Below are 15,551 nucleotides of genomic sequence, written 5' to 3' on the forward strand. Positions count from 1 at the left end.
ATCTCACACCTCATTATCATTTTTGTGTGAGACTACTTAACATCCACCATCTTTGCATTTTTCAAGAATATGGTGTATTGTCATTAACTATAGTCACCGTGCTATAGAGTAGATCTCTTACACTTATTCCTCCTATTTAACTGTAATTCCATGTACTTTGACCAACATATCCCCATCTTACCCTTAACTTCTGGTAACCACCATTCTACTCTCTACTTCTGTTAGATTAACTTTTTTAGATTCCACGTATGAGTGAGATCATGTGGTATTTTTCTGTGCCTGACGTATTTCACTTAACTTAATGCCTCCAAGTTCATCCATGTTGTCTCAAATAATAGGACTTTATTCTTTTCTATGGCTGAATAGTATTCCATTATGTATTTATACCACATTTTCTTTATCAATTGATAGACACAGGTTGGTTCCATATGTTGGTTATTGTGAATAGTCCTGCAGTAAACATGAGAGTGCAGATATCTCTTCAACATACCTAGTTCAAAACCTTGTTTTTACTGGTGGTGTGTTTTTGCTTCCTATAGGTGAGGAAGCCAAATGTTTTCCCTTCTCTGCTTGCCTCCCACCCACAAAGCAACAGATATTCTTTTTATTTTTATTTTATTTATTTATCTTTTTCTGAGACAGAGTCTCGCTCTGTCACCCAAGCTAAGTGCGGTGCTGTGATCTCGGCTCACTGCAGCCTCAGTCTCCTGGGTTCAAGCGATTCTCCTGCCTCAGCCTCCTGAGCTGCTGAGATTACAGGCACCCGCCACCATGCCCAGCTAATTTTTGTATTTTTAGTAGAGGCGAGGTTTCACCATGTTGGCCAGGCTGGTCTCAAACTCCTGGCCTCAAGTGATCTGCCCGCCTTGGCCTCCCAAAGTTCTAGGATTGCAAACATGAGTCAGTGCACCTGGCCAGATATTCTTTTTAAACTCAAGATTCTACAATTAGTTTTTTTAGTAGGCACATGAAAAAATTTGAAGATACACATCTTGTAACTTCGATAACAACAGTAACAACAAAAACTTCTTTAAATAGGAACTGCTTGGGGATCAGGCTGAGCCATAGATATGTCACTGCTTCAAAAAGACTTCGTGGGTTTTGAAGCCTCCTGAAGAACTTTATAGACCTTGAGCTTAGTAATTTCTTTAGATAATTTGTGTTGCTAAGTCTTTTAAGTTCACTGATCTTTAGTATTTAATCTCTATTAATTTTATCCAGTGTAGTTTTCATTTCAGATATTTTACTTTATATCTCTAAATTCCCCTTTGTGATTTTTTTCTACCTTTCATTTCTCCCTTAATTATTTTCGTGCTTTTCTTTTCCTTCTTTGAACATAGGAAACATATTGATAATAGATATTTAAAGTTCCCTGTCTAATTCTCTTATCTTTTTCATTTCTAGACTTGTTTCTATTCACTGATTTTTTTTCCTCTTTGTTGTGAGACATATTTCCCTACTTCTTTGCATTCTTGGTAATTTTTTATTAGATGTCAGACATTGTAAATTTTACGATATTAGTGCTGGATTTTGGTGTATTCCAAAATAATTTTGGATTTTGTTCTGGGATGTAAATTACTTGGTATCATTTTAATTATTTTGAGACTTGCTTTTAAACTTTGTTCATACAGATCCAGGACAACTTTTACTCTAGGACTAAAAGGAAAAACATTTCCCTTTTCCATATCTTATTATAAAAGTCTTTTCCTTCTTATTTTGTAGATTTAAGTTTCCTGACAAGAGTTTTTCTAAAGTAGAGATTGGGCAGACTCCAGCCTACCGTCCAAATCCAACCTACAGCCTTTTTTGTAAATAAAGTTTTATTGGAGCACAGCACACTCATTTCTATACGTATTGTCTGTGGCTGCTTTTGCACCATAACAGTGGAGTTGAGTAGTTGCAATGGAGATAATATAGCCTGAGGCCAGGCATGGTGGCTCACGCCTGTTATCCCGGCACTTTGGGAGGCCGAGGCGGGCGAATCACAAGGTCAGGAGTTTGTGACCAGCCTGATCAACATGGTGAAACCCCATCTCTGTTAAAAATATAACAATTAGCTGGGCGTGGTGGTGGGCACCTGTAATCCCAGGTACTTGGGAGGCTGAGGCAGGAGAATCGCTTGAACCCTTTGGGGGCAGAGTTTGTAGTGAGCCAAGATCACACCACTGCACTCCAGCCTGGGCAACAGAGCAATACTCCATCTCAAAAAAAAAAAAAAAAAAAAAAAAAAGATAAAAAGAGATAATATAGCCTGCAAAGTGTGAACCAAAAAGTGACTGAAGCAGATATCAATTGATAGAGGTTTATTAGCCAAGGTTAAGGATTCACCTGGGAAAAAACACAGGTAACAGGAGCATCTGTGACCTGTGTTTTTTCCAAAGGGGGTTTTGGGAACTTCCTTATTTAAAGAAGAAAGAACAGCAGGAAGGAAAAAAAAAAGGGAACGGAGGGTAAGCAGTGAGTCAGATGGTTATTACATTCCTGTGGGGCTCTGATTAGCCTCAGTAAATCTTTTTTTTTTTTTTTTTTTTTGGAAACAGGGTCTCACTTTGTCACCCAGGCTGGAGTGCAGTTGCATGATCTCGGCTCACTGCAGCCTTGACCTCCCAGGTTCAAAGGCTCCTCCTACCTCAGCCCCCTGAGTAGCTGGGACTACAGGTCCACGCCACCACGCCCAGCTAATTTTTGTATGTTTTGTAGAGATGGGGTTCACCATGTTGCCCAGACTGGTCTCAAACTCTTGAGCTCAAGCTATCCACCCACCTCAGCCTCCCAGAGTGCTAGGTTTACAGGCTGAGCCACTTCGCCCTGCCTAGCCTCAGTAAATCTACATTTTACATGTGAAAAGGGGAATACAGGAAAAAGTCAGTTATGCATTGGCCACAGCATAGAGAGAGGGATGATTTCTCATCTTGTCGTTGTCCTATACCTGTGAAAATAAGCTGGTAATTGACATTGTCAGGGTGAGATTCAACAGAACTTGGTTTTAGGGCTGGTTCTTAGTGGGGGGTATGTATTCTGAAAGATTCCTTGTGAGCAATTTGTGAGAGGAGAACATTTGGGAAGATTTTTGGCCTTCTATCATTGTGGGAACCTGGCTTAAAATGAGGCAATGACACACAGTTGTGAAATTACAGCTACCTGGGAACAAAAGGCAGTATTGCAAGACTCAGTTCCCAAGCTTCACTTTCTCTTTGGCATAGTGAGTTTTGGGGTCCCAAGATTCTATTTTCTTTCATAAAGCCAAAAATATTAACTATCTGGTTCTTTACCAAAAAAGTCTGCCAAGCCTTTGTTTTAAAGGATCAGAAACTCATTTTGGGAAAGTTATGTTAAAAGTATTTTGCATCACATATCATTGTACATCCTATAACATCATCAACATTACTGTATTGTATATCACTATTCTTGAAAGATTGATATGGAAGTTGTCTTGAAAGAATATCTTTGCTATTTTCAAAAAGTTGCGAAATATGTGGATTGTGTTTTTTATCAAAAATTTATTTCATTTCATATTTTTATGTTATTACACTTATTTTTGTAAAAGTTTTCATTTTTGCATTCTATTTTTATTTTTAGATGACCTCTTGGTACTTCATCTCTCTGACCTCATTCGCATGGCATTCATGGCTGCAACTGATCATAGCAACCAGCTGCGAATGGCTGGGCTCCAGGCGCTTGAAGACATTATCAAGAAGTTTGCGTCTGTGCCTGAGCCAGAATTTCCAGGTCATGTGATACTGGAGCAGTATCAGGCTAATGTGAGATTTTCTATTTATTTAAGAACTTAAAATTGATCTTTTGACAGATTACTGAAGAAGTGCAGACTTCCTGGAGGACTGCATTTGGAACTGCGATCTGTTTATTTCTGTAGAATGCATCTCTTTATCTCCGTTGTCTGTTACATAGTTTTAGTCACCCCACAAATGAAGAAATAAGTGTCAAGCTGTTGTCACTATTTTTAAGTTGTGATAACATATTAGTGATAAAACTAGAATAGAAATTCCAGCTCAGCTTTCCAGTCTTGTGTTTAGATATTTAGCCCTGCCCTTTAAGAGAGAAAAGGAACCTGGAACCTTCAAAAGAGTGTTGTGGATTTGCTGCCGTTATTTTTATATGGCAAACCTTCAAAAGCATTTTTAGAAATAGATAGCAGTTGCCCCTTGTATAATGAAGGATAAATTAACTCTTAATAACAACAGTTAAAGGTATTACTGAGGCCGGGCACGGTGGCTCACACCTGTAATCCCAGCACTTTGAGAGGCCAAAGCAGGCAGATCACGAGGTCGGGAGATGGAGACCATCCTTACGGTGAGCCAAGAGCACACCACTGCACTCCAGCCTGGGTGACAGAGCAAGACTCCGTCTCAAAAAAAAAGTATTACTGAAAGAATTAGATACTATGTCGCCCAGGCTGGAGTGCAGTGGCGCAATCTCGGCTCACTGCAAGCTCCGCCTCCCAGGTTCATGCCATTCTCCTACCTCAGCCTCCTGAGTAGCTGGGACTACAGGCACCCACCACCACGCCCGGCTAATTTTTTTGTATTTTTAGTGGAGATGAGGTTTCACCATGTTAGCCAGGATAGTCTCGATCTCCTGACCTCATGATCCACCCACCTCGGTCAGCCTCCCAAAGTGCTGGGATTACAGGCTTGAGGCACCGTGCCCAGCTGATTTTTTTTTTATTTATTTCATTCAGAAGAGGGATCTACTTGTTGCTCCTGAGATTTGTACCTGTACTTAAGTTATTCAAATGAGGCACAGTAGACTAATCCTAGCAGTGGGGGATTATATGAAGGATAAAAAAATTTTGTTAACAAGGAAGTAACAGATTTTTTTTTTCTGTGATTATGGCAAAATCTTCTCTCCAGTGCACCATACCTCATCTAAAAGTTGTGCTCAAATATATAAAAAATTTAAAATGTGAATAATGTATAATGTGTTGTTTTTACGTATTAAGTGTAAGTGAAGAAGTTAGAGCTTCTACCCCAACTGGCTATAGAAAACCTGTATACAATTATTTACTCCCAAATACCCAACCTGTTGGAATGATGGGGTTTTTTTAAAACTTTTTATTTAGAAATAATATCACCAGCTGGGGGCGGTGGCTCATGCCTGTAATCCTAGCACTTTTGGGAGGCCAAGGCAGGTGGATCACCTGAGGTCAGGAGTTCGAGACCAGCCTAGCCAACATGGCGAAACCCCATGTCTACTAAAAATACAAAAATTAGCCGGGCCTGTAATCCCAGCTACTTGGGAGGCTGAGAAGGAGAATCACTTGAACCTGGCAGGTGGAGGTTGCAGTGAGCTGAGATTGCGCCACTTCACTCCAGCTTGCGGGATGGGAGAGCAAGACTCCATCTCAAAAAAAAAAAAAAAAGAATGATATCAAATTTACAAAAAAGCTGCAAGAATAGTACAAAAAAAACTATCTTACACCCCATATTCATATTTGCCAATTGTTAATTTTGCCTCATTTGCTTTAACAATGATTCTCTCTCTCTTTCTTCCCTCAACACACACAGATTTTTTCCTAAACCATTTAAAAATAAATTATTTAAATCATGTGCTTTTACCCTTGAGCATTTTAGACTGTATTTTCATAGGACAAGAACATTGTCTTATGTGATTATGGAATAGGTAACCTCAAGAAATTCAACAATGATATATACTTTTACATAATCTATCATATTCCAGCTATGTAAGTCAACCCAGTAACCTATTTCATATAGTATTCTTTCTCTTCCAGTACAGAATCCAATACTAGCTCACATATTGTGATCAGTTACCATCTGTCTTTAGTGATAGAGAGGGAGTCTCGATTCATTTCCAAACTACTATTGATATACCTGACCAACTGGGTCTCTGTGGTAAGGGAAGAATATCTCAGCATAGGAGCTGACTACATCTTACTCCTGTATTCCACTTATACTTGTTATATCTAATATAGCTAAGAATCTATGACTGATGTTGGCTTATTTAAAACAAAATCTCATATTCCTCTACTTATTAATAACAAAAATGCATAAATTAATATTTTTGAGCAGCTTTTTAAAGCATCTCCTTTTGAGGTGAAATGACCTCTAGGGTCATTGAGTGACCGTGAATCTTTAGTACTATTCAGTTATTTAAATAAATTAATCCAGATATGAGATTCACTCATTAGGTAAATACTGTTAGAAATAGGTGTAGAAAAATATAGACAGAAAAAATCTAACAACAGCAATTTTTGGTATGTCTGATAACATGTGACTTTGTCAGAAAATCCTGTTTGCTATGAAACAAAAACGAGAAAAAAAACAAGATTATTGCCTACTTGATATAACATTCACATAGATTTGATAATGATAACCTCCTGGAAAGCAAAAGAAAAAGGATATGATTGAGTTTATTATAACTGAAAAGAGATAAGGGAGAGGTCATAAAAAGGAAAGGAACATAGAAATGTTTTTGTGTGTTTTCATCTCCAAACACACAAGAGGCTTTATGTTTACTACTTACCTTTAAAAATAAAATGCTTTGGACCAAGCACGGTGGCTCACACCTGTAATCCCAGCACTTTGGGAGGCTGAGGCAGGTGGATCATTTGAGGTCAGGCGTTCAAGACCAGCCAGGCCAACATGGTGAAACCCTGTCTCTACTAAAAATACAAAAATTAGCCTGGCAGTAGTGGTGCACGCCTATAATCCCAGCTGAGGCAGGAGAATCGCTTGAGCCTGCAAGGCAGAGGTTGCAATTAGCTGAGATCGCACCACTGCACTCCAGCCTCGGTGGCAGAGTGAGACCCTGTCTCAAAAAATAAAAATAAAAAATAAAATGCTTTATTTATTTTTCTAGGTGGGAGCTGCTCTAAGACCAGCCTTTTCACAAGATACACCATCAGATATAATAGCGAAAGCTTGCCAGGTAAGAAGAAAAATGGGACTTTGTATAGTTGTCTTCTATACATTCATAGATATCTTAGAATTTAACTTGTGTGAAAGAATAGAGAAAAATTTGGGAGACCAACATGGGAGGATCGCTTGAATTCAGGAGTTTGAGATCAGCCTGGGCAACATGGGGAAACCCCGTCTCTACAAAAAATACAAAAATTAGCTGGGCATGGTAACATACACCTGTAGTCCAGGCTATTCTGGAGGCTGAGGTTAGTGGATATCTTGAGCCTAGGAGGTCAAGGCTACAGTGACCCAAGATTGTGCCACTGTACTCCAGCCTGGGCAACGGAGCGAGACCCTGTCTCAAAAAAAAAAAAAAAAAAAAAAAAAAAGAGAGAGAGGAAAAACAAAATAATATTTTTATCTTGGAAATACAGCAATGGCAGTTTTCCTTTTTATTCTGTGTGAAATGATGAAATAATAATTAGGTAATAAACATTGTGGTCGAAACATTGTTTTTGACCACACATTATGAAAATTTTGCTAGTTTGTGGGTATTAAATCATCCTAAAGAGAATTTCACAATATAGACATTTCATTGCAAAATTAATCCCAGGGAATTATTCTCACCTTATTGTATCTGCAGAGACTCATAAAACCACCAAAAAACGTACATTTTCTTTTTTTTTTTTTTTTTTTTTTTTTGGAGACTGAGTCTCGCTCTGTCGCCCAGGCTGGAGTGCAGTGGTGCACGATCTCTGCTCACTGTAACCTCCGCCTCCCGGATTCAAGCAATTCTCCTGCCTCGGCCTCCTGAGTAGCTGGGATTACAGGTGCCTGCCACCACGCCCAGCTAATTTTTGTGTTTTTAATAGAGACAATGTTTCACCATGTTGGTCAGGCTGGTCTCAAACTCCTGATCTCGTGATCCACCCGCCTTGGCCTCCCAAAGTGCTGGTATTACAGGTGTGTGCCACAACACCCGGCCCCAAAAAACGCATATTATGCCTTTAATCAGGTTCTCTTTTTCATATGCTTCATTTTGAAAAAGGATTCGTGTATTAAGCTCTAATCTTTTAGGAAATCAGTTTATTTGTCTGCTTACCTAAAGACAGAAGATAAGCAACTCTCTTCTTCCTAGTTTTCTGGAGTACAGTGCTGTGGTCCATCATTTTTGCTTAGAATCCATGGCCAAGCTTCATGTGACCTCTATGCAGAGAAGATTCTGCAATAATAGGTTTAAAATTCTGACTTTATCCTCTCTGTAGCTGAATGCAAGTTTGCCCCTTCCTTCCATTTTTGAAATTGATATCTCTGAAGCCTGCTGCCTTAATGGCAGTCTTCAGAGAAATTAACTCTTTCTACAGACAGGAGACCAGAGAGAAAAGAAACATTGTTGATAAGAGATAGGTCTCTGGATCGTGATGCAAACCTTCGACTAGGTAATTTGGTTTGGGATACTGCCACACAAATATCAAAAAATTACTGTCCACATGTAAATAAGTGTATCATGATGATGTTTCAGAGCACAGCATTTAAGCAGACAAAATCTCCTACAGTGCTCCTGATCATTAGAAAAGCGAAGGCTATTAGAATTTTATCTTGTATATGAGTACTGAATTTGCCTTAAACTTATTTCTTTTGTGGCCCTAGCTGCATTTTTTTTTATAGGAAGTTTCTTTTTTTCTAGTGGCAGGCTTAAATTTGTGACCTCCTTTCCTTCTGTTGCTGGGAGGAAACCTGGTTTCCTAACAGGTAAAGCAGTAGGTTACAAGTTCCTTTCCTTTAAGGAAAGTAAGGAGTTGGCTTAATGATATCTCAGCCTGTTTGTTAGAAAAAATACCATGTTAAGAAACTTTAAAATCAGGGTAACTCTTAGATACTACAGGAAGGACCCTCAGATGTCACACAACTGGGTACAGTAATCAGTGGATCAATAAAAAATCATTTAAAGTAGGGTCAGATCATGAACATAATGCATACTTAAATATTTCGTTTCAGCATAAAATTTTAAAATGTACATTCAGTCACCAATCTTTTGATGTAGGGCAAAGTCTTTTCTCTGAATATTATTTTACTAATTCAATGCTACTTTGTCATTCTTCATAAACAAAATCCATAATGCATTATCTGTGATTCTAGTTTCAGATTCTTTTTTTTTTTTTGAGACAGAATTTTGCTCTCGTTGCCCAGGCTGGAGTACAGTGGCATGATCCTGGCTCACTGCACCCTCCACCTCCCAGGTTCAAGTGATTCTCCTGCCTCAGCCTCCTGTGTAGCTGGGATTACAGGTGTATGCCACCATGCCCAGCTAATTTTTTGTATTTTCAGTAGAGACGGGGTTGCATCATGTTGGCCAGGCTGGTCTCGAGCTCATGGCCTCAGGTGATCCACCCACCTCGGCCTCCCAAAGTGCTGGGATTACAGGTGTGAGCCACCGCACCTGTCTTTTTTTTTGAGACACAGTCTCCCTCTGTTTCCCAGGCTGTGTAGTGCAGTGGCATGATCTCAGCTCACTGCAACCTCCGCCTCCCGGGTTCAAGCAATTCTCCTGCCTCAGCCTTCCAAGTATCTGGGATTACAGGTGTGTGCCACCACGCCCAGCTAATTTTTGTATTTTTAGTAGAGATGGGGTTTCACCGTGTTGGCCAGGCTGGTCTTGAACTCCTGACCTCAGGTGAGCCACTGTGCCCAGCCTAGTTTCTGATTCTTTAATGTGAAGAAAGTACTTAGGTTTTTACAAAGAAAGCTTAGTGCCAAATTCCTAATCTTTATAATTTTCTCCAATTTTTTAGTTATATTTCTACCAAATTTCACAGAAATATTTATCAGATCTTTCCCATATGTTCTTTAGTTTCCTTGGGAGTAACAACTCTTTCTTTTCATGTTGATATTTAATTTCTTTTCACTTTAAGTTTAATTATTTTTCAGCAGTTTTGACTGGCATTTTAAATTTTGCCATCAGTATGTCCTTAATTGGTAACAATCAGTTAAAAATGTCCTTATTAATTTTATTAAAATTAGTTTTGAATTCTTTGAGAATAAAATTTGACATAAATACTTATTCTCCACTTTTAAAACGTTTTCAATATAGGAACTCAAGTCCATTAGCCATGATTTGAAATCCAAATGCTGTGAAAATCAAAAGCTTTTTTTATCATTTATTTGGCAGCAAAACCTGAGCTGACTTATACTCATTTGGCTCTGATGTGAAGCTAAGTGAGAATGTAGCATTGGTTAATCTTTCTTATTGTGATTTGTAATACATTTTGTTGCAGATACATCTGTGTGTTAATTATGGGGTGTTGCCACACATCTTGCTAGGTGTATTCTTTAATGAGGTTCAGGTACCTTATTACCTTTTACCCAAAAGTTGTGAACTCTGAAAAAAATCTTGGTCCAAGGATTTCAGATAAAAAAGTAAGGACATGTGGCCCGGCGTGGTGGCTCACGCCTGTAATCCCAGCACTTTGGGAGGCTGAGGCAGGCAGATCACGAGGTCAGGAGATCGAAACCATCCTGGCTAACATGGTGAAACCCCATCTCTACTAAAAATACAAAAATTAGCCAGGCGTGGTGTTAGGCGCCTGTAGTCCCAGCTACTCGTGAGGCTGAGGCAGGAGAATGGCGTGAATCCGGGAGGCGGAGGTTGCAGTGAGCCAAGATCACGCCACTGCCCTCCAACCTGGGTGACAGAGTAAGACTCTGTTTAAAAAAAAAAAAAAAAAAAAAAAAGAAAAGAAACTAAGGACATGTAATTATTGTTGATAAAGGTGACATTCTGAGACCATCCCTTCCTTCTTGAAACTCTTTCCTTGGCTCCATTGTCACTGCACTTGCCTGGTTTTTCTTTTGTTTTTCTGGTATTTTCTTTTCAATTTCTTTCTTTATTCTTATTCCACTTGTCCCTTAATTGTAACTATATTCCATCTGGTCTGGCTTTAAGGCTTTATTTTTTTTTTAAACCTGTCCTTCAAAAAAATTTAATAATACTTTAGTTATCACCTTTGTGTGGGAATTCCTAGGGTTATGTAATTACCCTTGAACTTGCTCCTGAAATCCAGACCCAAGTTTTTAATTGCCTGCTGAATATCTTTCCACAAGTCTTTTAGTGGCACTTTGAATGCAGCATGTAAAAATGTTCAAAATTAAAATCACGCTCTCTCACTTCTCATCTCCACGTAGTTTCCTTTGTTTCCCCTGTCATCCCTGTAAAGCAGTAGTATCACCTTCCTTCCATTCAAGTCAGAAGCTTCAACAATCAGCATTTGGAAATTTTTGATTCCTTGCTCTTTTTGTATCTCCCTTCACCCAGCCCCTAAAATAGCTAATTGGTTTCCATATCCTGGGATATCTAACTACAAGTCTGTCTCAGATGCCTCTCCTTTTTTATTCCATTCCCAGTTTGATCCATATCATCTCTGTTCTATGGTATTGTAAAAGACACTTAACATATTACTTACTGTCTATATACATTTTTTCTTATACATAAGTACTGGAACAGTTTTCCTAAAGCACAATTGTAATAATATGATCCCCCTGTCCAGAGGCCATGGAAACTCACAATTGCTTACAGAATGAAGTCTGAATTCATTTTCCATGGAATGTAAATTTTACCTTAATCTAATCCCAATTAACTTTCCTAATCACATCTCTTCCTCATGTAACTCTCCTATGTCTATACACACAAACCTCCTTGACACCTAAACATTCCCATTCCTCCTGCTAGAATTAATCTCTCCCTTGTCTGTTTTTAAGTGTCCCGTATTACAGTCATAAAACATTCCCATGTGTTCATTCAATCTGTGTTTTCTTACTTGAGGGTAGGGACTAGATTTTTTTTTCCTCTTCCTTTTTTTTTCTTTCTTTCTTTTGAGATGAAGTCTCGCTCTGTCGCCAGGCTGGAGTGCAGTGGCGCGATCTCGGCTCACCGCAACCTCTGTCTCCCTAGCGATTCTCCTGCCTCAGCCTCCCGAGCAGCTGGGATTACAGACACACGCCACCATGCCCACGCCCAGCTAATTTTTGTATTTTTAGTAGAGACGGGGTTTCACCATGTTGGCCAGGATGGTCTCAATCTCCTGACCTCATGATCCGCCTGCCTTGGCCTCCCAAAGTGCTAGGATTACAGGCGTAAGCCACTGCGCCCAGCCTCTTTTTTTTTTTTAAGTCCCCTTTATAGCAGCAAGCATAACCCTTTTCCTGTGGTAAGCAGAAATTTTGTTGAATTGAAGAATTATTCAAGACTGAACTGCTTTGGGTGGAAAATTATTTCTGTTAACATTTTTGTTAAAGTACACAGTGGAAACATGTTAAGTAAATACTATTTTGTTTTCTACATAGGAGTACAATAAAATCTATGCTTACCATTGATATAAAAAATAATACTGGCTGGGCACAGTGGCTCACGCCTGTAATACCAGCACTTTGGGAGGCTGAGGCAGGCAGATCACAAGGTCAGGAGATCAAGACCATCCTGGCTAACACAGTGAAACCCCGTCTCTACTAAAAATACAAAAAATTAGCCAAGTGTGGTGGCATGCACCTGTAGTCCCAGCTACTTAGGAGGCTGAGGCAGGAGAATTGCTTGAACCCAGGAGGCGGAGCTTGCAGTGAGCCGAGATCGCGCCACTCCGCTGCAGCCTGGGTGACAGAGCAAAACTCTGTCTCAAAATAATAATAATAATAATATCATCAAAGCATAGCATTGGGTAGTTTATTTTGTTCTTTGGTTTTGTGTTTTATCTTCTAGGAAAAAAATCATTTATTCCATTTTCTTATACAGCATTAATTTTTTTTACACAAAAGTTTTTGAATTCTCTTTGTCTAGGTATGTAGTACATGGATTGGAAGTGGAGTTGTCAGTGATCTCAATGATCTCCGTCGAGTACACAATCTTCTTGTTTCTTCTCTGGACAAAGTTCAGGCCGGAAAAGGATCTTCCAGCCAGCTATACCGAGAGAGTGCCACGACCATGGAAAAACTGGCTGTTCTCAAAGCTTGGGCAGAGGTAACGACTAAACCACAACCTATTGTTTTTGACCCATTTCTTCATCCATGAGAAAATGTTCCTCTACTCTTGTTGGCAAAATAATTTTTGTTTTTGTTTTTTAAAAACTAACCCTTGGTATGGAATACTTTTTGAAAATATGTTAATCAGTTTACTGAAAACCTCTATATTGAGGAAGGGCTCTCCTACATAATATGAGGAAATTAGGAAAAACTCAAAAATATAAATAACAGAAAATATTTTATGCCAAAAATCTTTTATTTGATTAAATTTCAGGTGACTTGCCACCTTGATATTGAGGCCATAAGGGTTTTGTTTATTTTTAAAGGTAGGGTCTTGCTTTGTTGCCCAGCCTGGACTTGAACTCCCTGGGCCGAAACAGTCCTCCTGCCTCAGCCATCCACGTAGCTGGGACTGCAGGCACGCACCACAGTGCCCAGCTTGTTTTGTTTTTTAATAGCTAGTTTTACCTTTTTCATTCTCACAGTCACTTTAAAAAATATATGATTACATTGTTTTAAATTCATTTTTCTAAATTCCTTCTGCCAGTTACTATTGAATTCTTATCATCTGCCCTCCAGTATTGAAGTAACTAATTCCTTCCTCTACCAGCTCATTATCTCACTTCCCTATTTTCGTGTATTCAGCAACAGGTAACTGAAACCACAGAAAGTGAAACCACGTTTAAGGGAAGACTATTGGAGTTATAATTATTTTAAGCTTTTCCACTAATCTAAGACTAAACTTTTCTCATTCCCTTACTTACCACCCTCTGATTCATTCAACAAAGTGCTGTTTAGCTTCAGCTCTGTCAGGTTAGCAGTTGAGAATACGGAGGTGAGATATATTACATTTGCTGAGCAAGACAAACTGGTAAACAAGTAGATGTACCAAAGAGTAAGGAGCATTATCACAGGAGAAATACAAAGTGTTTTGAAACATATAGCAGAGGCACTTACAATAGACTGGAGGCTCAGAAGTAGCCTCTATGGAGAAAGTGATGTTTACGTTGAAACATGGAGGATAGGAGGAGGTATTAGTTAGGCATGAGAGTGAGGAGGAGACTGTGTGAAGCTGAGTGCTGTCTACTCTTCCTCTTTGTATCTTCAGCGCATTCCTCTGTACATCCTCTAAAACTGTGCACTAGGCCAGGCGTGGTGGCTCACACCTGTAATCCCAGCACTTTGGGAGGCCGAGGCAGGCGGATCACCTGAGGTCAGGAGTTCGAGACCAGCCTGGTAAACATGGTGAAACACTGTCTCTACTAAAAATACAAAATTAGCCTGTCATGTTGGTGCATGCCTGTAATCCCAGCTACTTGGGGGGCTGAGGCAGGAGAATCACTTGAACCCGGGAGGCAGAGTTTGCAGTGAGCCAAGATCACGCCATTGCACTGCAGCCTGGGCAACAAGAGCAAGACTCTTGTCTCAAAAAAAAAAAATTTAATTAATTAAAAAACTGCGCACATTTGTGCACATTATTCTCAGGAATATTTAAGGATATGTACAAAGGTTCTGCTACAAGGGTATTTGTTATGGTGTTATTATTCACAAAAAAGTGGAAATAACCTAAATGTATTTCTTGATCTTGAAAGATGATGATATTAAGTGACTAGAAAATTGGGGTAGAAATTATACACACACGCGCACGCACACATTATGTAAAAAACTGAGCATGTTTACATAACTGTCTAGACTGTTAACAGCATTGTATCTGAGTAGTGGCATGATGTGTGGTTTTAATTTTCTTCATTTTGCTTGTGCTTCTGATTGTCCTTTTTTGTGTAATATCTATAAGAATAATAAGCCTAAAAATTTATTTTAAAATAGGTCTGAAAGATATATTCTCATATATTGTAGGTAGCAATATAAAATATAGAACCTTTTTAGAAAGCATTTGGCAATGTCTATTCAGAGTCATAAAAATATTTGTAAACACTGACCCAGTAATTCCATTTCTGGGCCTGTATTCTAGTGAAAAATATCCAAAATATGGAAAAGAGGTAAGTTTACAAAAATGTTTACTTGCAACACTATTTATAATGTGAAGAAATGAATATCTTTTGTCTTTGAAAGCTGTATTTCATCTTTCTAGGATTCCCAATGCTAAGTAAACAATTAGAAGTAAATGTAAAATTTCAACTGTAGGAAAACTGGTAGATACATTATGAGTCATCCACTGTAAGTCATTAAAATAATGGTTATGAAAAATGGTATTCATATGGGAAAACCCTATGACATGTTTATCAGTAAAACTAAATACAGAATCTCTGTACATCAAAATTATAACTTACAAAGATAGAATATGAAAACCCAGAAATTGAGGTTATGAGTCATTTTTAACTCTTATTTTTCCAACTTTTTATAGCATAATTATTAAAATAAAATTATAAGTCAAGGAAAAATGCATACATAGACCTTAAAGTCTTACAGTGACACCCTTGCTTCCCCATTGCCTGCGGAGTAAAAACTTCAGCTACTTCCAGCTTATAACCTGTGCTCCCTCTATATGAGAAAGTTGCACTTTACTTAGATTACCTTGCAGTTTCCTGTTTTTGTGCTCTTGCTCTGGCTGTTCCCTCTGCCTGTAAACTCCCTTTCCATCTTTGCCTATGAGCAAGTCAACTTTTGTCCTTAAAAACTGTCTCACCTTTCTCACACTCTCAA

The 15,551-nt window shown here is 38.7% G+C and overlaps 1 protein-coding gene across 11 annotated transcripts in view; it reads left to right on the forward strand.

Annotated features, from left to right (window-relative positions):
- HEATR5B (HEAT repeat containing 5B) overlaps window positions 1-15,551 on the forward strand; it is a 117,981-nt gene that overhangs the window by 59,772 nt on the left and 42,658 nt on the right. For all 11 annotated transcript variants that reach the window (XM_054548218.2, XM_063713723.1, XM_024242659.2 and 8 more), the window contains exons 25-27: window positions 3,580-3,761; window positions 6,838-6,906; window positions 12,706-12,885. In XM_054548218.2, coding sequence (XP_054404193.1) covers window positions 3,580-3,761; window positions 6,838-6,906; window positions 12,706-12,885 — 431 coding nt within the window. The remainder of the gene's footprint in view (window positions 1-3,579; window positions 3,762-6,837; window positions 6,907-12,705; window positions 12,886-15,551) is intronic.

The sequence above is a fragment of the Pongo abelii genome, chromosome 12, assembly GCF_028885655.2.
Source record: "Pongo abelii isolate AG06213 chromosome 12, NHGRI_mPonAbe1-v2.0_pri, whole genome shotgun sequence".
NCBI classification, from domain to species: domain Eukaryota; kingdom Metazoa; phylum Chordata; class Mammalia; order Primates; family Hominidae; genus Pongo; species Pongo abelii.